The sequence below is a fragment of the Zonotrichia albicollis genome, chromosome 5 (genome assembly GCF_047830755.1).
Source record: "Zonotrichia albicollis isolate bZonAlb1 chromosome 5, bZonAlb1.hap1, whole genome shotgun sequence".
NCBI classification, from domain to species: Eukaryota; Metazoa; Chordata; class Aves; order Passeriformes; family Passerellidae; genus Zonotrichia; species Zonotrichia albicollis.
Genome location: NC_133823.1, coordinates 11,121,017 through 11,144,678, shown reverse-complemented (window position 1 = coordinate 11,144,678; position 23,662 = coordinate 11,121,017). Strand labels below are relative to the sequence as shown.

The 23,662-nt window shown below is 38.8% G+C and overlaps 2 protein-coding genes across 10 annotated transcripts in view; one reads left to right on the top strand and one right to left on the bottom strand.

Annotated features, from left to right (window-relative positions):
- DCLK2 (doublecortin like kinase 2) overlaps positions 1-8,635 on the top strand; it is an 80,413-nt gene extending 71,778 nt beyond the window's left edge. For 2 of the 6 annotated variants that reach the window (XR_001332574.3, XR_001332573.3), the window contains 6 exons: positions 378-455; positions 1,549-1,645; positions 3,127-3,207; positions 3,973-4,089; positions 4,895-4,977; positions 7,598-7,737. Coding sequence is in view for 4 of the 6 variants with exons in the window: in XM_014265850.3 (XP_014121325.2) it covers positions 378-455; positions 1,549-1,645; positions 3,127-3,207; positions 3,973-4,089; positions 7,598-7,810 (586 nt within the window). In the remaining 2 variants the exon portion in view is untranslated. Of the gene's footprint in view, positions 1-377; positions 456-1,548; positions 1,646-3,126; positions 3,208-3,972; positions 4,090-4,894; positions 4,978-5,729; positions 5,810-7,597 lie in introns of those variants that run through there. The other 4 variants (XM_014265850.3, XM_014265849.3, XM_014265851.3 and 1 more) reach the window with 3 other exon arrangements.
- Positions 8,636-14,326: 5,691 nt separating this feature from the next.
- The window catches only part of LRBA (LPS responsive beige-like anchor protein), a 368,802-nt gene continuing 359,466 nt past the window's right edge, over positions 14,327-23,662 (bottom strand). For all 4 annotated transcript variants that reach the window (XM_074540769.1, XM_074540771.1, XM_074540770.1 and 1 more), the window contains 2 exons: positions 18,209-18,360; positions 14,327-15,872 (listed from right to left, as the gene is read on the bottom strand). In XM_074540769.1, coding sequence (XP_074396870.1) covers positions 15,782-15,872; positions 18,209-18,360 — 243 coding nt within the window. In that variant the 3' untranslated portion in view covers positions 14,327-15,781. The remainder of the gene's footprint in view (positions 15,873-18,208; positions 18,361-23,662) is intronic.

The window sequence follows — 23,662 nt, the reverse complement described above, 5'->3', positions numbered from 1 at the left end:
TGCTTAGCAACACATGATAACCTTTGAGAGAGTTGCTTCACGGTGGGAACTGAGAAAGCACATCCTTGTCTTTAACCATTGGTGGCTCTGGATGGGGAAACCTGGATACTGGATTGGATTTGAGTATATTCAGAATGCCCTGGAGAGCCCTGAGGTAGAAAAAAAAAAAAATCACAGAATCATGGTTTCTTAAAGATTGTAAAGGTGTGAAGAAAAAGATGCTCAGACAGAAAATCCATCACCCCATCAGCAGCAAGTAACCCAGCACAGATTCTCATGTAATCCTGTCAGCATAATTTATTTTTGATTGGAATGACTCTTTTTTTTGTGGTTGTTGTTGTTAATTCAGCACAAGTAACACAGACTTATTTTCTCAGGTATGGCTTAAAGGTGGATATTTGGGCTGCAGGTGTGATCACTTACATCCTGTTATGTGGATTTCCACCTTTTCGCAGGTGAGTGCCAAAGGCAAACCCAGCAAAAGCAATCAAATTCTTTCAGAGCCAGTCTGACCTTTCTCCCTGAAGGAGGCATCCTTGGGGGAGGAAAAAAGGTGGATCAGATTGATGTGTTTTCCTCACGGATTTATTCATTTCTTTGCGTGGCTTTCACTCGTCCCTCATTTTAGGTTTGGGATCAATTTGTGAGATATGTTTTCCTACGGGGGCGGGTGTTTTAGTGCTGGGGAGGGGGTGCGAGGGCAGAGCCGCTTTTCCTTTTGTCTCCATGCGGATCCTGGCGCCGCCATCCGCGGGTGCGCGCTGCCCTCTGCCGTCAGCAGCGGCAGAACAGGAGAGGGGAAAACGTGCTCATCCCGCCTTTTTAACCCTGCTCGGCCTTTTGGGAAGTGCCAAACCAGCCGTGGGGTTTGCAAAGACCATTTCTTTTCTTTTTTTTTTTTTTTTTGCCAGAGAATGAGAAGGAATTGGCACATTGTAACAGGGAATTCTGCTCTTAACATATAAATTACTAATGCAAGGCCTGCTTGTTCATTTTTACAGCAAGATGCTTAACAAAAGAGGTTTAACTAAAACATCTCACTGAATGAAAATATCTTGCAAACAATACATTTTACATATATATTTTATATATTTTAAAAATATATATTATATGTATTTATTTTTTATATATTTATTTTATATATGTATTGTTGATGGGGAAAAATATTCGTTCACATGTTTGGGTTTTTCGTGTTGTTATTTCACGTTTAAAGCTGAAAATGTGTTTTGAAAGATACATTGTGCAAGAAAATGTATTCTTTGATTGGAGTTTTGAGTCAGGGCACAGAGAATGTCCATATCATATCATGCTAGTTGAACCCAGTTATGAGTGAGATTAATAAATGTGTGTTAACTATGCAGCCCCTATTCCAGTGCAAAAGTTACCTCAATGTATTGGCTCAGAAAAGCTATCACTGTATACACTTCTAAATTGTGCATTTCTAGTAGTTATTAACATAATTTCTGTTCCATCTCCAAATCAAGTTAAAATCCCCATGACAAATTGGCTTTTTCTCTCATAATGTTTTTCGTTACTGCTGTTTTACAGTGAAAACAACCTTCAGGAAGACCTCTTTGATCAGATACTTGTGGGGAAGCTGGAATTTCCCTCTCCCTACTGGGATAACATCACTGATTCAGCAAAGGTACTGATATTTTTTTCCCACCTGAAAGAACATTTCTGACAAGCCCCTGTGCAGCAGCCTGTGCTCGGCTGGGAAGGCAGCCTGGAAGATGCAGAGCAGCCCAGTGCCCCAGCTGTGGCTTTTCCGTGGGTTTGGCTGAGCAGTGCTTGCTGAGAGCTCAGGTGTCTCAGGCTGCCTGAGCAAGGGTAGCAGAATGCCAGCAGCATCCAGGGAATGTCACACACTGCCCAGCTCACTGCATGATGCACTTTACAGCAGCTTCAGTGCTTCAGATGTAAAATACATGTGACCCTGAATTTTTCCCTCTTGTCACTCTTTAAAGAAGGAAAATTATTGCTCTGTGGATTGGTTGCAGTAGGCATTTTTTCCTATTTTTACTTGAGGCATTTATTTATTAGAGCTTTTCAAGAGGCGCAGCCATGGCTAATTGCCACTGCCAGCAGTTCTTCTGTGATCATTGCAGTTTTGTTTAAATTGATTGTGTCTGTAGGACAAAGATTCAAGTTGTAAGCCCCATTTCTCTTAGGTTAACTCACTGAAGTGCTCTAAATAATATTTGAGGACTCGGTAACAAGTGGAGGTGGTTTTTTATCTGGCCAATGAGAAGTTTTTTTTTTTTTTTCTGAATTTTTCTGCATTTCCCTATGTGCATTTATCCATTTACCAACATTTCCCAAGTCCCAGTCATCTCACAGATTTCCAGACATGCATTCTGAACAAACAATCTTGGTATTCAAGGTGATGTCTCACTTCAAACTTCCACAGACTAAAGAACTTGGCTGGTTGGGAAAGCTCTCAGTAAGGTGTGTTGTTATCATCTGCTTGAACAAACCATTTCCAAAACTGAATCAATGGATAGTGCCTTTGAAATAATCTTGAAATAATCTTGATAAAAATATGGAGATGATAATTTGGAGGCTTTAAAAGGTTTTTTGAGGGAGGGACTTAGCTCAATATCTTCTATTCTTCTGCAGCAGCACAGAAGAGAACGTTTTCAACTAATTTCATCAGTTTCTTGACTTTCAAGTGCAGATTCTTGTCTCGGATTTGTGGTTTTTTATGTAATGTTTTTTATGTAATATTACTGAGCGCATGTGCATTGCCCAGAGAGGATCTCATGTCTCCCAGGTTTGTTTTTGTTCTGGTCATGTTCATGAATATACAGAGAACAAAGTGGAACATTAGAGCTGATTTTTTTAACATTTCTTTTTCATTTGTTTTCAATAGACTCAGTGAAACATGAGTACAGTTAAGAAGCTGATATCAAACATACTGCCTTGCAGACTCTTAATCCTAAAGGGCAAATTTAAGTTCCACTTAAGTGACACTGGTACCACTGCTTCTGGTATCAGCTGGGGTTGGTTTTTTCCCATCCAGGTATCAAGAACATTGCACTGAGAAGAACTTGGTGCAACATTATTTTCAGTTTTAATATCCTTTCCCATGCCCTTCAAACTCTCTTTTTTTCTTTTTCCGTGAAGGAGTTAATCAGCCTGATGCTACATGTGAATGCTGAAGCCCGGTACACAGCAGCACAGATCCTAAGCCATCCCTGGGTGTCAGTGAGTAAATCACATTTCCCTTGTCTCTAATTTGACATTAAACCTGTAAATCTAACCATTAACCTGCACTGTTCAGAAGCAGCAGTACAATTAGCAAATATAACACCTAATTTACCACAGACACCAAGCTGATGCCTGCCAGGTCCTTCATCTTCTCTGGCAGCAGCAAAGGGGAACACCAGAGTGCATTGCTTATTGATTTAAAATCAATTAATTATTAATAAGTACTAGGTTTACATGGAGCCAGTCAATGCTTATTTTCAGACATGTTCTAAAAGAGGGACTGCATACAATCTGTGGAGTGGCCTGACACAAGAGAAAACAACTATTAACAAGTGTATCAATGGATAACAGCTCCTCTCAAGTGTATTTATAATACTTGATAACACCTACAGACTTAGGACATGATGGGCCATTTAAAGTGGTTATTTGAAAGAAATCCAAGTGAAAAATATGCTTCTCATTTTTAAGATTATTTCAAGCATGTTATTTTTAACTTGCTTGAATCAAACCTGCAGCTTATAATTGTGGGACAAAGCAATGCACTGAAGTGTCACATGTCATTTTAAGAAATAGAAATGTTCATTCATAAAGCAGTGATTGCTCAGTTCCTTTCCTCTGGAATTGTCTCTCATGTAGCAGAGTGTGCTCACTTTTGGACTGCCTGTCTGAATATTCACTATTCATTAAAAAGCAGAAAGTACCTGATGATAAAAAACTTTTTGGTTTTTCCCTAACTTGAATATTGTGTTCTTTCTTATGCAGGATGATGCTTCCCAGGAGAATAATATGCAAGCTGAAGTAACAGGTAAACTGAAGCAGCACTTTAATAACACCCTACCCAAGCAAAATAACACATCTGCTGGGGTTTCTGTCATCATGGTAAGAGAAATGAACATTTCTATACATTGATAGTATACTCTGCATATTTTCCTGACAGTGCTCTATGAGCACATGTGGTGCAAGAATAGCAAACCCAAAACTAGAAGAGTCTCTAATTCTAGTCTTTGTTGATGTACAATGTGGATTGTCTCATCATTTCTTGAGAGCAACCAAGTCTATCACAGTGAGCTGCCCAAGAGATAAAAATGAGCTTTCAAACAGAACCATGTGAACACTAAGTAGGTGTATGTTAAAATGAAGTTTATCAGCAATTTGAAACCTTTCAGTATAAAACCTGAGAGTTTTTTTATCTTACTGCCCACCTAATTAAGTAGGGTCTACCTCTGTGCCTGACCAAGTTTTGCTTCATCTTGAGCATAGTGTTGTTCAACACTACCTGTGCCAGGAAACCAGGCTCCATTCCAGAAACTTCCTTTCTTCCTGATCTTACCAGGGCCCATCCTTGTCTGATGCAAGGATGGACACTGCACACAAAATGTATTTTCAGTAACTTAAAGAAAGTAAAACCATCCATGGTAACCTAACAGGGACTTCCACCCTCACCCTTCCATTAGTATTAATTACTTATAAAGGCCAGACCACTTATGTTAACAAGAATAATTGTTTTAGTCATCTGAGAACCAGTAAATTTAAATAAAATGTTTCTGCCTACATCTCTGTCTTTGCCAATACATTTATGTGAGTTAAATAGGCAAACAATTTAAATGTAGGAAAAATTATAACATAAAATTAAGTCAGGAAATGGATTTCAGGTTCATGTTCTTGTCTACATTTCATTTGACAGTTTGACTTGACAGTTTGAGAGGGACTTCAGAGCTTCATTCTTTATACTGTTGAGACTATGGATAAGCCTGAAGCTGAAAACTGGTATAAAATGCACTATATGTAATAAGAGCAATTTTAATTCTAACTCTCAGCCCCTCTCCAACTTGCATGCCACTTAAGCCTGTCTCAGATCTCTGACACAGCCTAGCTTTGGCTTCCTATTGGTGTGAGTTTTTTCTGTTAGCTACTGACACTCCTTCAGCCAGGAAAGTTCACCTCATTTTACCTTTTCCTGCTTTATTTCCTTCTAACAGGTATGGAAGGATGTAAATGCATAATTATTAATTGCTGAATGCAGCTCCCAGTTAATGCTGAAAGGAAAAGTAAAATCTTGCTCAAAACACTGTGATCTAATGATTAAGCCCCCAATTTGTTATTCTTGCCCTGGTTTACCTTGAGCATTGAAATGTAGTTACCTTTGTGTTCAGAAGTTCTTCACTTGCTCCAGCACTCATTGCTTATCAACATTCAGCTTCAGACAAGCACACTTTGTAACTCTCACTGTGTATTGCAGTGCATTGCTCTCTCAGTCCACCTGCACATTCACTGGAGCCCCTTTAGCATCACCTCATTCCAACACTGTCACCTGGCCCATGCAGATAATCCCATCCTGTGGCAGATAAGTAAAACTGCACATCCCCAGTTCAGTGTCCTTGCACAGGAGGCTCCTGATGCCCCCAAAAGCATGTTGCTCTTAATTCATTACTGATTTTTTTTTTTTTTGATCAATTAAGAAATGTTCTGTAAATCTAAATTTGTTGCAATTGTGTTAGTTCTGCTTAAAGTAAGTCTAGTTTCTGTCCCTTGCTTTCTTCCTTTTTTCCTCCTTTCCCAATGCCTGCATTGCTTCCCTCTGAGTAGGTCCAAGGCAATGGTACGTACTAACGGCGATGCTTTGTTCTGCTGCACAAAAAGTACATGGTCTCCATTGGTAACAAGGAAGGAGAAATAACTAAGCCAGTCTGAAGTGGAAAAAGCTGTACAGCCACACCAAACCAGCAAAGGAATACATTTTAAACATTTAGGAAAAAATAGTTCTGAGTGATGCATATCTGAAATAGGCTAAGCAAACACCAATACAACAATTTTTTTACTTCCTCAGACATGTCTTGGTTTATTCTCCTGGCAGTCACTTTCTGCATGTCAATATCCATCTTGTATCTAAAAACAGCTAGAAAAAGATGAGACCCTTTTGAAGACAGAAGCAAAGAACTAAACATTGTTTCTATCTAAAATTGACACTTCATTTAGAGACAGACAAGTGATAATCATTCTTAGATAAATAAAAAACATTCTTGCTTAGCAACAGTAAAATTGAAAAGAAAACCCTAAACTGCATTACATAGAACTGTATTGCTGCTATGAGGACAGCACAGGAGAAAATCACTGTCAGCATGAACTGAAAGCATGTCCTTCCCCTTTTATATAACTTTGCCTGACACTGAACTAGCAGAAACCCCTACCTATAACTTTTTCCAGCAAGAAAAAAAGGCAATGCAAGGGTGCCTTGATAATGATAAAATTCCTTTAGACCATCACTAATCTCAAAACTCAGATCCAATTCAGCTGCTCCTTTCCTTGCATGCTCCCTTTGCAGTGTTGATTGTCAGTAGCAGAAACTCAATTGTGGACTATGGAATTTTCTCCTTGTACCTCGCAATGCAGGGATGTAGCGATGTAACTTGAGTTAAAAAAACCCAACATAACAACAACAACAAAAGAAGAGGGTAAGTACCTTGTATCTGCTGTCCTTGATGACTTTGATACAATAAACACATCTGAAAAAAAATGAACCCTGCTAAATTTGACTTGTCTCAGAAACTTATTTCAGTATTAAATACTTCATTGAATAGTGTATTAGTCAAACCCAACTAAAAACACATAAATTTTCACATTAGTAAAGCAAGTCCAATCAAAACAATAAATTTTTGAGGAAAAGGGAAAGCACCTGACCTTTACAATTAGCACATATCTTTGAGGGTATGGAAATTGTTATCTTCAGCAGATGTATCACATACTCCAGATAATTGAGCTATTCACTACAGAATTCTCAGTTTTTATTCCAACCTGTTGCTCCCTTCTCCTGTAAACTCATTTTTAAGTACAGAATTCAGAAATTATGCCTTTTTGCAACCATAAGAGGTCATTTTCCTACTCTCACCACTAAGCAGAAAAGCAGTCCCTTTTCTTGAAAAAATAAAAAAATGTTCTGTCACCTTCCCCAGGGGCTCCCCTTCTGTACTGTGTGGTTTGTTACAGGAATTGTAGCGCTGAGTTCTCAGTAAGCATCACCTGATTCCTTGTGTCTGCAAAAACACAGGTACATAAATTTTGCTAATAGTTACTGTGACGGGTTCCTTCTCTATCACAACCACTCGTGCCATCTTTTTTTCCACATCAGACTTGCAAGACAAAAATTTTAAACCGACAACATCATGGCAAGCATACACCTGGAACAGAAGTTTTCCTTACATTTCCTAAAGTCACCATCACAAAAATGATAAAATTCATTATATAAAAGATTTCTAATGTTATTTCTCCTTTTTTATCCTGGCTGTATTGCATGCAGTTCATGTCTTGTAGATTGTTTTAACACTTAAGACAGGGCCGTATTTAAGTGTTGTTTCACGTTTTGCCTTGGGTTTGTTCTGTTTGTTTGTAGAACACAGCTCTAGATAAAGAGAACCAGATTTTCTGCAGCAAGCGCTGCCAGGACTCTGGTAGAGCTGGAGTGGAGAACATTTCTGCAATCGCTGCTGCAGCTGCTGCTCCTCGTGCGGCCGGGTCCGAGCCCCTCCTCCCCGCTGCTCCTGAGCCGCCCCGGTCCCCCACGCCGCCTCCTCCCGAGCTCGCTGGGGATCAGCCTGCTGCGTAGGACTGGGCAAAACAAACCCCCCCACACTCTGGCCACACTTTTCTTCATTCCCCGTGACTGTTTTCAGTTTGTGAGCACCTCTCATAGCAAGCCCCAGCCAGGTCTGAGCCTGTCTCTCACAGGGGGTGAACGAACCACATCTTGGGAAGAGCAGTAGGGGAAAGACTCCAGGAATGTTGGGTGGTTTTTTAAGTTCTCTGTGTCAATAATTAACTCCATTTCACACAGCCTTGGGCTCTAGATAGACTAACTTACGGTGTAGCTAACCATATTTTTATATGAGCAGTGAGGTGGGGAACAGTTACCTGGCCTCACGTCCACCAGCAGGCCCTGTTCTGTTCTTCTGATGGGAATTTTCAGAAAAGTGGGAGAGGCAGACAAGGGAAGAAAATTTCTATTTGCCTTCTATTCCAATGCCTCTATTTTTAGCCAAGTTTCTACTAAACTTGAAGAGGCAAATTTTCACAAAGAATTTTTTAGTGGACTAACTGTAAAATATCACGAGACAAACATTTGAAGATAGAAAGGGAAGGATGGTTGTTTTCCATCAAGTTTGTTATCTGACTTGCAGGCAGGGTAGTGTTTAGATAATATGAATTTAAATAAAGTAACTTGGGATGTAAACATGAGCAGTGGATGTTTATTTGTTACAAAGAATGGAGTGAAGGAAGCCTTTTTGCTTTGCCATTTTCTATCCTAACCACAAGTGTCCCATCCACACTTTTCTCCAGGGTCAGACTACCTGTTAGATAAAAATAAAAATAAAAAAAAATAAAATTACTTTGGGTCTGTGAAGGGAAAGCCTGCTGCATGTTATCCAAGCTATGATGAGCTGAGCACCTCCTGATTCTAGGACATGCTGATAGAGGAGCTGCCATCAATAGCCATCAGAGGTTTGTCAGTGCTATCCCCCTATTCACCTGGTGCAGGCACTGGAAACCAGCATTGGGAAGCAGCTCTCCTTAACCTGCAATCACAAAATAGGTGAGGTTTTCTCTTTACCATAATGCTTAGTTCAATAGAGTATGTATTCAGCTTAATCCTTTTCCTTTGCTCGTTCTTATGAATTGGTCATAGTTCATTTTTTCTCTTAGCTATACTTTCTACTAGAATTGTAAAAGAAAGACCTGCAATAAACTTTCTTCATTAAAAAAAAGCAGAACACAAAAAGTCATTCCTTTCTTTGAGAGCTCAGTTATTTTGTCAGTGACACTTTTCTTATTCTCCCTAGAGAGACTGAACAATTAGATGCCTACCAAAGCAATTTAATAGAATTAATTTAAGGGATTCCCATAAACTTCATTGTTTTAAAGTTCATTGCTTCCTATGAAAGCCACGTTTAAACATGGTTGTTTTACCTTTTGAAGAGCACTTAAAGATCAGAAAGTGCCAAGTGATAACTTAAGGCCATGGCAGCTGAAAAACGTGCAACATCCTGGCAAGAAAATGGTATTAAAGGTAGGAAGACATGGCATGTCTTAAACTGTGATAAAAAGGTTGGGCTACAACCAATCCTTGCTAATTAACTTCATTATGGGTTCATTATGGAGTAAGTTCAATATCATTGAAGAATATGGGAATAGCCTTTCTGTAAAATAATTTGGTTTTTGGTACAGTGCAAAAAGATGAAGCTATCACTCCAACCTTAATCAGAAGAGAAACTCCTGATTCAGATTCTGGTAAGACTCCGTAGCTGACTGCCTGTGGTTGGTGATTTCTGCAACAAGTCTCAGACTCGGCCAAAGAAAGGATGTGGAATTTCAGGTGGAGCAGGCTAACCACCCCCCCAGCAAAGACAGGGAGCCTCCAAAAGAGCAGAACAGAGAGATCAGCAGAGAGGGAGCAAAAAGCAAATAATGAATGCTGGGTTAAGTTCTGGTTTTCCCAAGAGGATGGATTCAGCTATGAAGAAAAAAGACTGCCATGGATTGGCAAGGATTTCCAACGAGTTGTGTTGCACAAAGAATTCTGCATCTATAACAGAAGGGATCATCGCTTGCCTGGTCAACAGCTGCCAGTTCTAAACTACTCCCTTGTCTCATGGAAGAAGAAAGTAAAGAGACATACCCTGAATTCATGTCCCTAACTTCATGACTGATCAACATCTAAAGAGTCTTAGACAAGTATTTTGATTCACAGAGCAGAGGCAGGTTCCAAAATGCCTATTTAAAAATAGTGATGACAGCTGGAAAATATATGACCAACAATCAGACAAAAACAGGATAGCTGGGCAAGTCCCCAACTCTTTGTATAACCTTAACAACATTATAGCACTACACCATGCCTTAAAATACTTCCACATAAGTTCAGTCTGTGCATAGGTGCAGGAGATACCAGACTTTAACATAAAAATAAAATAAAGATGTGTTGCTTAACACTAAACACTTAATGAATGTCCCCAAGTATCACGTTTGGTTTCTTACCTGCTGCACTTTCATTTAGTCCTTCTCTTGCTGTAGAACCACCAGTTGCTGCTGGAAGAAGGCAAAAATAGTTCTGGTTCACAATTTTTTTCCTGTTATAAAGGGAAAGAAACTATTCTAGAAATTGAAAACAAGTTACACATTTTTTAGAAAGAACTGTTACAAATACTCCATAGTACAAATACTCCATACTCCATAGACAGCTCTACCGCTACCATGCCTACATTTAAAAAAAAATATTTAAAAAAAAATTCTTTTTAAATATCCTAATCTTTCTAGGTCCTTTCAAAGGGAGTAGTTGTTCACAAAAGTCCAATGAGCCATTCCTGCAGTTCTGGATATAAAGTCCCAGGACTGAATCCTCTCGTGCCATAAATCAGCCTAACTCTACATGATTGATTTGTAGCATAACTCTACACTGATTGATTCCCATCAATATTTACCCTTGCAGACAATTACCCCTTTCTGGAATAAAAAAAAAAATATTTAAAATAATTCTCAAAATACATTAATGAAGATGCTGTTTTATGGTGTTAGTTTTATCAAGTATTGACTCTTTCTTAGTAGCTAATTGTCAAGAATATTTATGGGTCAGCAATTTAACCCTGGTTTTCACACCTTTCTTCCTCCCAGTGGTCACTGGTCTAATTATTATAGCGTGATAGCTATACTGATACTGATTCCTTCACTTTTACATAAATATATGTATTTATCTATCAATCATCTTTGGTTTTATCAGTTTTTAAATGAGAAACTATATTTTGCATTTATTCATTCTTTCTTTCAAGCTACATCCAAACAGCAATTGGAAACAGCAGAAAAGCACAAAACTAGCAACCAACCCAAAATGCTTGTTAAGTAAAACTGATGGTTTTAAGATGACAAAAAAGACAAGCAAATCAAACCCTCCTACTTGCAGTCAGCTTCAATGTCTAAAGCACAGAAGTAGGTATTTAGTTGAGCTCTTCTGTCAGGGGAATTGACTCTAGCAGGATTTTTGTTTTCTTTTTAAACTAAATTAGCACAATGAAAAAAAATTCCAGGGCAGGAAGTGGTAGGTGCAAGCAGCCATGCAAGTACCCACTAGGAAGGTGTTGCCTTCTCTTCTTGTTTTTGTTTTTGGTTTTTTTTCAAAGAGAATTTGACTTTTAAGTGCCTTTGTTTCCTTTGGAAACAGGAAGCCAAGAGTGTGAACCATGTAAAGTGCAGGTTTCAAAGAAGTACCAAAACTGTTCCCTCCTCTCCAGTAGAATAGGTGAGATAATTGCCAAATAACAGGAGATACTGCCATCTAGAGCATTTAAATGCTGAATGTTTAAACACTGCTTGAATTACACTACTTGTTTTGTTTCAAATGGTCAGACTTTGGTTTTTATAGCTACAGAGGCTTGAAAAAAGCATCCCTTGCACGCAGAATAAGCAAGGCAAACTGGGACAGCAAGGTACAAAATTTCTGTTTCTGGACATTGCTATTGCTCATAGCACCAAAGTCACCACACAACCAGACTGAGCTGTGCCTACAACATTTTGCAGCTCAGAGCTCACACAGTAGCAAGAAAAATAGTAGAATAACTTGAAGAAAAAAAATAATAAATTATCATTTCTCAAATGTTGTCCATTTAGCAAACAGCAAGTATCACATTTTGGGAACCCTTTTTTGTCTATTCCCACACAATGCAACATCATCTCCAAAGCACACACCACAATGTCTGATCCAGGGGCAAAGTTGTGTGCAATTTCAGATTTTACTAAATACATACATATCTTTGGTTTCAAGACTACACTTTCCACTATTACCTCAATTAATTTCCAAAAAACAAATGTAGCTGTATTTCCTACAATATATAAATAGTTGTGAATTTTTTTACATTCCTTTTCTAACAATATGCTTCTCAATAATAAGTCTCAACTGAAAGTACACATACAAGTTAGAATTTATTATTTCAATCATTTTTACTTCATAACAATGGTTGTATCTGAATTGAGGAGCTTTAAACATAGTTAATTTAGTTAAACATAGTTGAATTTCAGTACATATAAGCAAAATTTAAAACCATTTTATTTTGTCCAGAGCTTTTAAAGAGCAGCTTTACATTGTGATGGATCATTAACTGCATCAGTTTACTGAAGATCTTAGGTTGGTTCTGCAAAAGTAAACTATTTTGGATTTCACCTAATGATGATGAAATTTCATCTAATGATGATATATGGTAAATCCATGCAAGTAACTCATTGTAAGTGTTACACAAACTTCTTAACCCTGTATATGAGAGAGGTCTCACTGCTTTAGAGCATCACTCTCAGAATGGCCCATCTCTGGTTCTATTTAATGAGGATAAACACAATTTCTTAAAAACAATATAGTGATCTGTTATTCCCCTTGAATTACTTCTGGAAGAAAGAAAAAAGAAGTATGCCATACCACAAGCACACTGAAATCTCTATGAATATTAAATTTAGGACATAGAGTGGAAAAACTACAATCTAGATAGTCACCTTACCTGGGCCATTCGTATTCAATACAACTAAAACCAATCATGTCCTGACTAAAGCTGCAGTAAAATTCACTTTCCATTACCTTGGTATCAGATCAGCTCTTTGGGATGTTGAACAGGAACAAAGTGCTGCAGAAAAGTGAGGGACTACCAAGAGGATGTCAGGGCAAGAAACAATAACAGATACACACACAGCTGCACAACACAGCCAAGAACTGCAGAAATATTCCCAAGTCTGAGCACTTATTTAGCTCTGCCTGCAGTAGCACCACAGCACAAACTTCCTCCAGAGAAACCCCCGCTCTGACCCCATCTTCTCTTGCCAGATCCTACAGCATTTCCATCAGCAATTCACTGATAGAAAATACAAGGGATTTCAAGCTACATTTGCCAAGTACTGCACATCCCAACCAAGCAGCACTGCTGCAGAGCACTGCCCATAACCACAGCTGGCAGCAGCTCTGTTTGAACTCACCAGGGCAAAAGAAAGGCCAGACTGTCACATAAAGAATGTTCTGCAGAAATGCATTGGGGGAGAGAGGTCTGTCCCTCTCTTGAGGAATATTCTGCCAACTCCAGCCAAATGAGGCCCAGCTGCTAGCACTGCTGACAGCTCTCAGGTGATCCATGGGACACAGGTGCTGCCCTGAAGAGAGTAACAAGTACCTGAGTAGCTAGGAATTTAACCCTGTTTTCCATCTCATCACAAACAGCATGAGGTGGGACTACTTCAGCCAAAGCTGAGATCCCAAGTGCACACCTGGGCCCCGGGGTGGTGTCCAAGGCCTTTGGGTTCACCTGTGGAAGGAGGGGATGTCCTACTCACCCGAGATGTGCAGAACAGAGGAGTCTTCACAGGCCTGCTCACAGAGGAGAAGGTGGAGATGTCCTTTCCCACAGAAAGGCTGCAGCACTCCAAAGGCAAAACTCCACACTGCAGCAGCTGCTGCTGCTTCCCAAGGAGGCTTGGGTGCAACTCAGGACAGCACATACAGGTACAGCTCTGCTTCCAGTTTGGGAAAGCCCTTTCTAAAACAAGCCACCTACCAAATCAACTCTCCATGAAATATTTTGGCTCCAAGATCAGGAGCTATTATTTCTATCAATAATTGTTTCTTCATAAAGAGAAGACTTTCAGGATTTCCATTTGGCAAAATACACCTTTTTCTTGTTTGTTTTCCCTCCACCTAGGAAATACCACCCCTGGCTTAACACAAACTCAAATTTAAGTTCAAGACCATTCCAATTTCCCCTCAAACTCTGCTGATACAAGGCTGGGAATGTAGTTGAACTTCAGGAAATGTGAGATACAAGTTTTGCATAAAAAATATTCAGTACACAGAGCTCAGTTAACCAGGCACATCCCACAGACATGACCCACTACAGCCTTTGCTTAATCCCATCATCCTTGTGCTACACAAAACATGAAAATGTAACTACTGATACACCACAACCACCCCAGAATGAAAATGCAGAAAGCACAGAAAACACCATTTCATACACACCAAAAGTACATTAAATAAACCAGCCACAGCACCCCTTTCCTCTGTTAGGAACATATCCTGAATCCACAAGAACCCAGTACTCCACTGAAGGTCTCAATTACAAATGTAATTTTATTTAATTTATTCACTCAAACTGAATTTTCTCATTCCAAATCTTTACTGAAAGAGAGAGTAGTTAAATGCTTAGAAAAACCAAGAACTGCTCTAGTAGGCAGCTAGAGAAATGTATGTATCAATACAGATATGGAATGTAAATTTCAACTCAGAGATCACAACATACAAAGGAGATTTTATGCAATACAGACTTACAAAACAATAACAGTTCTTTTCACAAATATTTTCACAGAGTTCTGCACAGCAATCTTGTAGAAAAGTAGATTTGTGCAACACCAAAATAACTTATTGTTCCTTAGTATAAATTATTTTTCATTTCCTAAAAGAAAGAGGTAATTTAATATGACTAGGCAGGATCAGACTGGATTTGGTGGTAGCAAAATACGAAAGACATTGTTGCTATAGGCAGAAAAGGAATCTGACACGTGCTACAGTATTGCAGGGGCACATTCTGACAAAAAAGAAAGAAAAAGTAAAAAACGAAGAAAGAAAAGCAAATGTTGTGCTTCTGCTGCTGTACAGGGGCTGTGCACCAGCAAGCTCCTGCTGCCTCCCTGCTCTCACAGTCAGGCAGCAGCCATGTGCTTTGGAACTTGCCCCTGCTAAAAAAAACCTGCCTCTGTGGGCTTCTGGTTTGAAGCCTTCAAACAAGCCTTTCTGATTTGGAGGAACAATCCACATTTTGGTGTGCTTTGAAGGAGATGCCAGGTAGAAACTAAAAAGGATTCACTCTTGATGTAACACAAACTCCGTTGCTGATTTCTCTCGTAACTGCACTAAACATACAACTAAAAAAGAACTAATTGTCTAGGCCTAGAAACATGCTTGAAGAGTAACATTGATGGAAATGATTTGCAAAGTTTAAAATTACATTAACCATAATTTAAATATTACCCCTTGATTCCCAGAAACTTCAGTGCTGATGTAGTACAATCATTTGGAAAAGTACGAGACAAAGTGTGGTACAGATAGCACAGATTAAAATTCCCCCAACACCATAATTAATTTCTGTTATGTTAAAATCATATTTTCCTCAAGGTTATAGATAAAGCTTCAGATGGAACATTTTTTTCTTCATAATATAGCTAGAATGTGAGTTTTAACCATGTTTACTTTAGGTTTTGTTTACATACAGGGATCAAAATAGACTTCTCATTGTGACTAAAAATATAGATTTTTTTTAACTACAGAACCCAGCAGCTGGTTTTCTGCTTCTTTGCCCTTCCCCCAAAAAATTCAAGCAAGGTCTACAAAAATAGCAATTAACTTTAAAAAATAGGTTGCTTCTTCCAGCAAATTGAAGTTACATTCAGATGTAAGAGAAGTATTTCTAAGGAGCCGTGCGGTGGCTCGACCCCGAGGGAGGCAGAGCTGTGTGCAGCTCCCCCCGGCCACAGCTGCTCCTATCAGTGCTTGTCCCGGCCTCTGGGATGGTCAGTACCTGGTTTGGTACTCGTGGTGCCAGCGATTGAAATCATTGTAAAAAACCACGATGCTCCCGGACGCCATTCCAGTCATTATACACCTGAGGGAAGCAGATTCACCGGTCAGAAACACACAATGCACATGTGGCCAGCCCAAAGCTACACCTGAGAGCTGGACAACAGAACTGCTCCCCAGCATTCCTGTCCTGCAAGGCCACTTGGGATTCCCCAGGATTACCTCTTGGCTGGTTTTAGGGGGGGTACTGGAGAGGGTCTGAAGCCCTGGTGTAGCAGCAAAGGGAAGGAAGGCCAGGAGGAGTGTCCATTTCAGTTTCAACTCCCCCAGTTTAAGCACATCTGCTTGAAGGAATTGGGAGTGGGCACAAGCCTTCAGTTGGAAATACTGAAACTTGCCACAGACACATTTCATGAAAAATCCTTTCTTTAGGATTTTTTCTCCTGAGAAACCTCAGGAACAAATCAGGAACAAAATGTAAACAAAGATTATCTGCTGCTGTGGAATGCAACAGGTGCATCTGTGATTGGCTCATGTTGGTTGTTTCTAATTAATGGCCAATCACAGTCAGCTGGCTCGGACTCTCTGTCCAAGATAGAAGCTTTTGCTGTCATTCTTTCTTTTGCTATTCTTAGCCAGCCTTCTGATGAAATCTTTTCTTCTTTCAGTATAGTTTTAATATAATATATATCATAAAATAATAAATCAAGCCTTATGAAACATGGAGTCAGATCCTTGTCTCTTCCCTCATCCTAAGATGCCTGTGAACACCATCACAAAAACTGAAGTCTTTGATTGTTTTGGAAGCAATCCCTGAAAGCAATCCCTGGACTTTCCCACTGAGACACTCTTTCTGAATTCCTTACCCTTGGCCTGCTACTGGAGATCATTTGGATGTGTTTGAAAAGCCATGACCCTGACACAATACACAATCAGTCTCTGGATCATTTTCTCTACAGTCTCATTAAAGTATTACAAAAATCAGAACTATAAGGATGTATAAAATCCTGGCATTTTGGGGGAATAAAGCCTTAGAATTAAAAAATTCAGAGTAAAAGGCTGCAAATCTTTTCTTCAAAACAAAGATTAAGTGTGAGATCATGCAAACATTGCATTTCAGTAAGATCACCTATTTCATGTCAACAGTACAATTTTGATTGTTTTTCTATTACATTAAAATGTCTTTTAAATAACTCTGAGCAATTACCTGTAATTAATCAGTAATTACTCAGTAAAATACTCTGAGTAAATCTCTTCCTTGTCTACCAACCCACAGTGCGTAATTTCTTAACTTGAGGCCATGGATAAATTTCTCTATGTCCATATTAAATTTCAGTTCATTAACATGCCATTAATTAAAGATTCTCTAAATGCAAAATTTACAAGGTCTAAAATTCAACATTTAACAATGTAATACATTGAACAGCAAGGGCTTCTTTTTAATGGAAAACCACTTTATCCAAAATGTCAATATTCTCTAATTATGCTTCTCAAGAAGCTGTTCAGTGTTTCATTGAAGTTCACAGGTTTTACTGGTTTGGATTTCTTAAAGTTCATTTTGTGTAAGTTTTAGAAACACAGACTTTTTTTTTAAAACATTCAGTATGGATTTCAGCAAGTGGAAGGCTAAGAGCCTCAGCAACATGCTTTACTGCATAATGTAGACAACCATAAGGGATTTAGGAGACAAATCTGCTTGAAAAGTACACAGAAACACCACTTAGTAAATACACCACAGCAAATAAAATCCTAGTCTGAAAGCTAAAGGTGTCCAGATGAAATGGGAAACATCCATCTTATAAACAAACAATATTTTTGTGATAAAAGCTATGAAGTATTGTCAAGTACAGCTGCATTGGAAAGCGCAATGTGAAACTGCAGTAAAAATTTTAACTGGTCACCTTCAGCAGGAGGATTGTTTAAAAAGGGTCATGCTGCATGTGGATAAAATAACTGTTCTAGAACTGAGAATGACACTCTGCTTTGGCAAATATGTGGATGTGTGGAGGGAACCTTCTTGTGCACCTATTCCAACAGTTCTATTTTTAACACGAAAGTCTGGAATCAGGAATGTGATTTGTCTTGTAAGGGAAAGAAGAGAGATGAAAGCACACATGTAACCTTCCACCTCCATGTGACCTACACTGTACATTGGTGCAAACCAATAACTCAGCCTATCTTGAAAGTCTGCCAAAGAAGGATTTATTGGATCTATCTCTCTTCACTACCCAAAGAGCTGAGATCCTGAAAAAGATTATCTGCCCTAAATATAACATGTTAAAAAAAAAAATCTTTTGCCAGCACAGAATTCTCAAGGATCTCTAACCCACAGAAAATCCCAATTAGAACAACAACAGAAATGCAACTGAATTGTAAATATGTACTCCCCAACACTCTAGTCCAGCCCAGGGTTGGTCTCACCTTTGGTCATAGGACAGGGCCATGGATCGGATCCCAGCATCGCAGCCTGGGTAAGCAAAGAGCCGCTTGAGGTCCCACACCTGCCAGACCATGACAACGCCGTTGTCCCCACCTGTGAGCAGATACTGTCCATCCCGACTCAGCTGAATGGCCTGGGGGCAAAGCACAGGGACATCTGTCAGAGAAATGTGTGTGTGGCTCTTACTTCCCCACTTTTCCTTTCAATAAAAGGTTTCATATTGATAGCTGAATGTCCAGGGAGACTTTGATGTCAACACAAGCTTTTGGAAAGCAACATTATTGTTATGTTATTTTACCCAGCAAGAGAATTAATGCACAAATCTCCAATATATTAGATGTCACTAGTTAAGTCTCACCTGATCTGTGATTTATTCCATGTTCCAAAGATCCAATATGAGGTCAGCTAAAGAAATTTACTCTTCTAATTAGCTAGATTTACAAGATGCAGCAGCACTGGCATTAAAATATAGCCCCTGACATTCCCCCAAGGGTCTTTAATACCAACCTAGCAGAAGCTGAATGGTGACAGGAACTGAACTGGTATATGAATCACTAAAATTAATTGAGACCTGCACTTTTAGATTCCTGCACTGGATTAATAAAATAATGATCCACTCTCTTAACAGAGATTGTGTTCTCTGAAACTGCCTCTGAAAAATTCAATGGCATATACCCTGTTTTGTATGCATCATGAAGACTGATGGCAAACCTGTATTTGAAATCTTTATTTGGGAACCAGATCATGAAGATGGGATATCATTGGTTTTCAGAGTCAAGACTTCTTCAAACGAGATTCTTTAATCTATTTTAGTATCTTTTGTGTGCTATTGGGAAAAAAAAGTCAAGATACATACTGAATACCCAAAAGAATAATTTTCCTTCTTTACCTGAAGACTATACCAGATGATACTATCAGATACTAAATGGACAGGATTCAGGAGAAATCTTTGTTAAAAGAAAGATTTTCCCCATGTAAATAAGCCAAAGTTCTCTTAAGAGAACTGAACTTGAAATTTCGTTAGAGCAAGTGGTAATTTATGGGGTGAGAGATCATGACTCATCTAGCCCAAAGGTCTATCTCCAACAACGACACTAGGAGATGCTGCAGCCCTTGCCCCCCATGCACCACAGCACCCAAAATCACTGGATTAGGAATATCAGAAAGTTCCTGTTCCCTCTAGTGTCTATTTATGGAAATGCTGCCCATGAATTTTCTTAATCTTATTTGAGCCTGCTTGTTGGGAAGGATTAAAGTTTGACAAGAAAGTCTCACAGATACGTATGCTTGGCAGAAAGATTTTTGAATGCAGAACAAGAGAATGAAATATAGATGGAAGCAAGTTTTGACACAGAAAAGAATTGCTGAGCCAGTCTTACTGGATAACTAAGAAGGCAAAGGGTATGTTAGTTAGAAGGGGTTTTCATGACTTAGAGCAAAGGATAAACCCACCTCAAACAAGAAGATGGTTTTACCAAGCAGAAAGCACAGGCAAACAAGTCTGCCAATGCTGCAAGTAGAAAAAAGGTCTCAGAATTTTCCACTGCAAGAAAACTGTTCTAGCTTAAACTGTAATGTACTAACTTTTAGTGACTGGAGAATAGTAACATGAATATGGTAATTATAGTAGTTATGATAGGCTATAGGTAAAAGTTAAGGTATGGATTGGTTCTTCTGTACTAAGATGCTCAGCAAAGAAAAGTATATAATGCATTGTAACCAAAATTAAATGGTGTCCAGGCCTGCCTGCAGCTGGAGCTGACAGCTGTAGGCACAGCTCTGTCACTCACAACCCTGGACTGCTGTAACATCTCAGATGCAATAAACTGCATTTTGGAGAACTGCCTGGAGTCCCACATCCCTCACTATGGCTCTTACAACCTGCTGATGCCTTCTGAGGGGGGCAAGAAATTGGCAGAAGTGATTACAGGTAATTAAAGTACTACAGGTTTATTCCATGTTTGGAGATGATCCTACCAGTTTCAGTGAATACACCACATTCTCATATTATGGAGTTTCTGGAAAAAGAGTTCTCCATTCATCTTAGGCATTGCCTTCATCACTCTGTAAACTTTCAGCATTGCCCACCTCAAAAAGCATTGAATGAAGCTGGTTCCCCAACACCAACCCTTGGAAGACTCCATGACTGACTTTTCTCACAGTGTGTGAGCATTTTTTCCATATGGGTCTCAGTAATTACTACTACAGAAACCCTGAGGAGGATAAAAGCTTCATCTGAAAGGAGGCTCCTGCCCTGCTGTTGTGCAGAAAAGAAATGTAAGCAGTAGAGGATACCAGGCCCTGATTTTATAGCCTCATCCTCCAACTGTCCAGCAAAACTGAAAGGTCTGCTCCATTTTCCAAAGAAACAAAACCAGAAAGTTGAACAGATTCTGTCATGTGGAATGACACCAGCATGAGGTACCAGCAAGATCAAGACCCTTGAAACTACATATTGGACCATTATTATCATAATGCCAAGTAAGCCCAAGTGTTTTCCTATGCTCTTTTCCTGTTTTCAGATGCCTCTTCTCCCTCTCTTTCTGATTTTTGCTCCCCAGCTTGACTTCTGTTTTTCCTTCTCTGTTTCTGCTTTTAGATTCGTCCACAATACTCAGCACAGAAACAGCCTGTGCTCCATTCTCCTCCTCTTTCTCCTCTGCTTCCTTATCAGTTCTTCCCTTTCTTTGCCCAGGATCACAACCATCATATTTCTTGCCATTAATCTTTTGTGCACCTCTTTGTGAGGGAGGATTGGTTGCAGGGAAAAAATGCATCCATGGCCTACAGATGTTCAGTACAGAATACAGATACTAAGCATTATCTACAAATGTATTTAACCTACGGTTTGTGAATCAGCTAAATTCAGGCAGCCTTTGAATGCTACATACCCTTCACATCAGGATTAATTTGTGATAAATTTCAGCTAGCCCAACTTCTCAAGAGAATAATGTAAGAATGGGGGATGTTCACAGCAGTGGCTTATAAATTCCATAAACACACTCTCTACAAACAAAATTATTCTTTTTGACTAAAATGCTGTCAAGGCAAGGACATTGCCTCAAGATAATAGTCTACAAGCAAAATTCCAGCTCAGAGATTTAAATTCAGGAAACAGTAGAAAGAACTGAAGACAGGATTTTGCAAACATCTCTCTACTGAAATCTGTAATTATTTTGGCATTTGCAGTCTCTGCTTGTACAGGTTTGCAAATATGCAAAACTTTCTACATAGCTCAGGGAAAAGCAGTTTGGGGCTTTTCTTAACACACAGAATTTACAGCATATGCACCACAAAAACTTCAGAGAAACTAAAACACAAAGATGTTGCGTTCATGCAACACTGAAGTGTTTATACAGACTGCTGACAAGCCTAGAAGCCAAAAATATACAGTGTGTGTAAGATACTGCTTTGTGAGCAGCAGTAACTGAAGTCAGACATATTGCACATCTGTATTTTTTGTATTGCTGCACTCTATAACTGAGATGCCAAATACATCCTGTAAGAATTATACGATGTGCGACACTTAGATTAAGATAGAGCTCCTATATTATGTTATAAATTTTGAGTGTTTACTGCAACAACTCCCAAAGAGTCAGAATGGATCACATTGCTGGAATTTTATTTCACACAATAACTTTAAAGGAGTGTAATTGAAACACAAACATATGCTCTAAACAAAATGTAACACTGATCAAAAAAGAAAAGATGATAAACCTATTCCAGCCGTGTTTTGAACTAATATGACAAGACATACATGTAAATTTAGACACATTAAAGCAGAACTTGTAGAGTTTTTCCAATCACAGCTAAGCATGGAAAATGGAACACTAACGAAGATTAAAATTGAGTATTCAGAGCTGAAGCTTCTTCCTCTCCCCCCAAAAATAAATGTTCCGACCATTAATTACTTCTATGATTGTTGCTATCAGAAATGTGCTAAGCACCTTGAAAGCACAGGCACAAGGAGCTTGAAAACTCTAATTTAGAGACTGTCTTAGAAGAGTACAGTAAGAAAGGGGCAGAAAATAAACTGGTAAGAGTGAAAATAATCTAGAACTAGCATGCACTGAGTGGATGATCACAAGATCTAACTAACCACAAAAGTATTAAAGAGATTATTCATTAGAAGCAAAAATCAATATGGGGTAGTTTTCTTCTCTATAACAATAGCAGCCTCCTAAGGGTATTTCCAAATTGCAGTGAAGACCGTGACAAATAATTATTTGCTACACTTATAAAATTCAGCTGATGAAAATCCATTAACCTTATGGTCATGGTTCACTTGAATTTTATACTTGAAGCTTTTACTGAAGAAATGCTATATTAAAAGGCAAATTAAAGCCATTAATCTTTAATTCTTCCACTACCTGCAACATGCAGTAGGTTTTGTGATCTTTTGATTAAATAAAGTACAAGCTTTGAACCCTTACTAATACCTATGGAATTTTACTAAGTCATTGGCTTGTCATGAAGAAAAAATGTTGATTTATTTAATTTTTATTTTTTATAAATAAATTTCTCAAGTCACTTGCCTATATATATATATGAAGGGATGAAGGAATGAATGAAGGGACGAAGGAATGAATGGAAGAAAAAGGTGACCCTGTCAACATTTCAGTTTCATGATACACCCTTCAAGATTTAGCAAACGAAAGGATGCTTTTACTTCCAAATACTCCAGCTGGTATGGAAGGTGACATGAATCAATTTTACTGTTCTGCTTTTCCCCAGTGTAGTTTATCTGCAATTCTGGTAGGTATGAAACTGAAACAGCCCTGCAACTAATCTTTCTCACAACATGAGAGTCAGACTCTCAAATAATCCCCAAAGTGCATAATTTCAGCAATGTTCTAAAAGCTGCATTTCTGACTTGTATTTCCCTGGAAAGTCTCAAAACTTTGCACAAATCCCTTTTAACGTTTCAGGTTTTTGAAAGGCTTTGTAAAAAGGCAGAGCTGACGCTATGACAGCCCTGGCTTACAGCAGCAGGAGTCTTGTGGGTACTTCCACATTTCAAAACAGACTCAGGAAAGGAAAATAAATTGGTTCCTCTGGGTGAAACAGCATACAGTCTTTGTTTAGGATAAAATAACTTTACCTCTCAGAACAAGCAGACTATTTAGAGTTAAAGGTATTCATTAAGATATCTAAACACTACATGGTAGATGTACTGCGATATGCCTAAGCTTCACTGAGCAATACAGTATTTAAAACAAAAACAGGTGGAAGGCATTGATTAGACCCTGAATTTCCCCAGAGGTTCTGAATTTTTTATGGCAGTTTTCTAGCACAGGAATACAAGAAAGAAAATAAGAATGTTTATTCCAGCATCACTACTGAAAACTGCTAGTTTTACCAATAACACCCTGAAATACCGGCCCATAATAACACAGGAAAACTGAAGCTGTTATATTACAAATTCCACACTTATG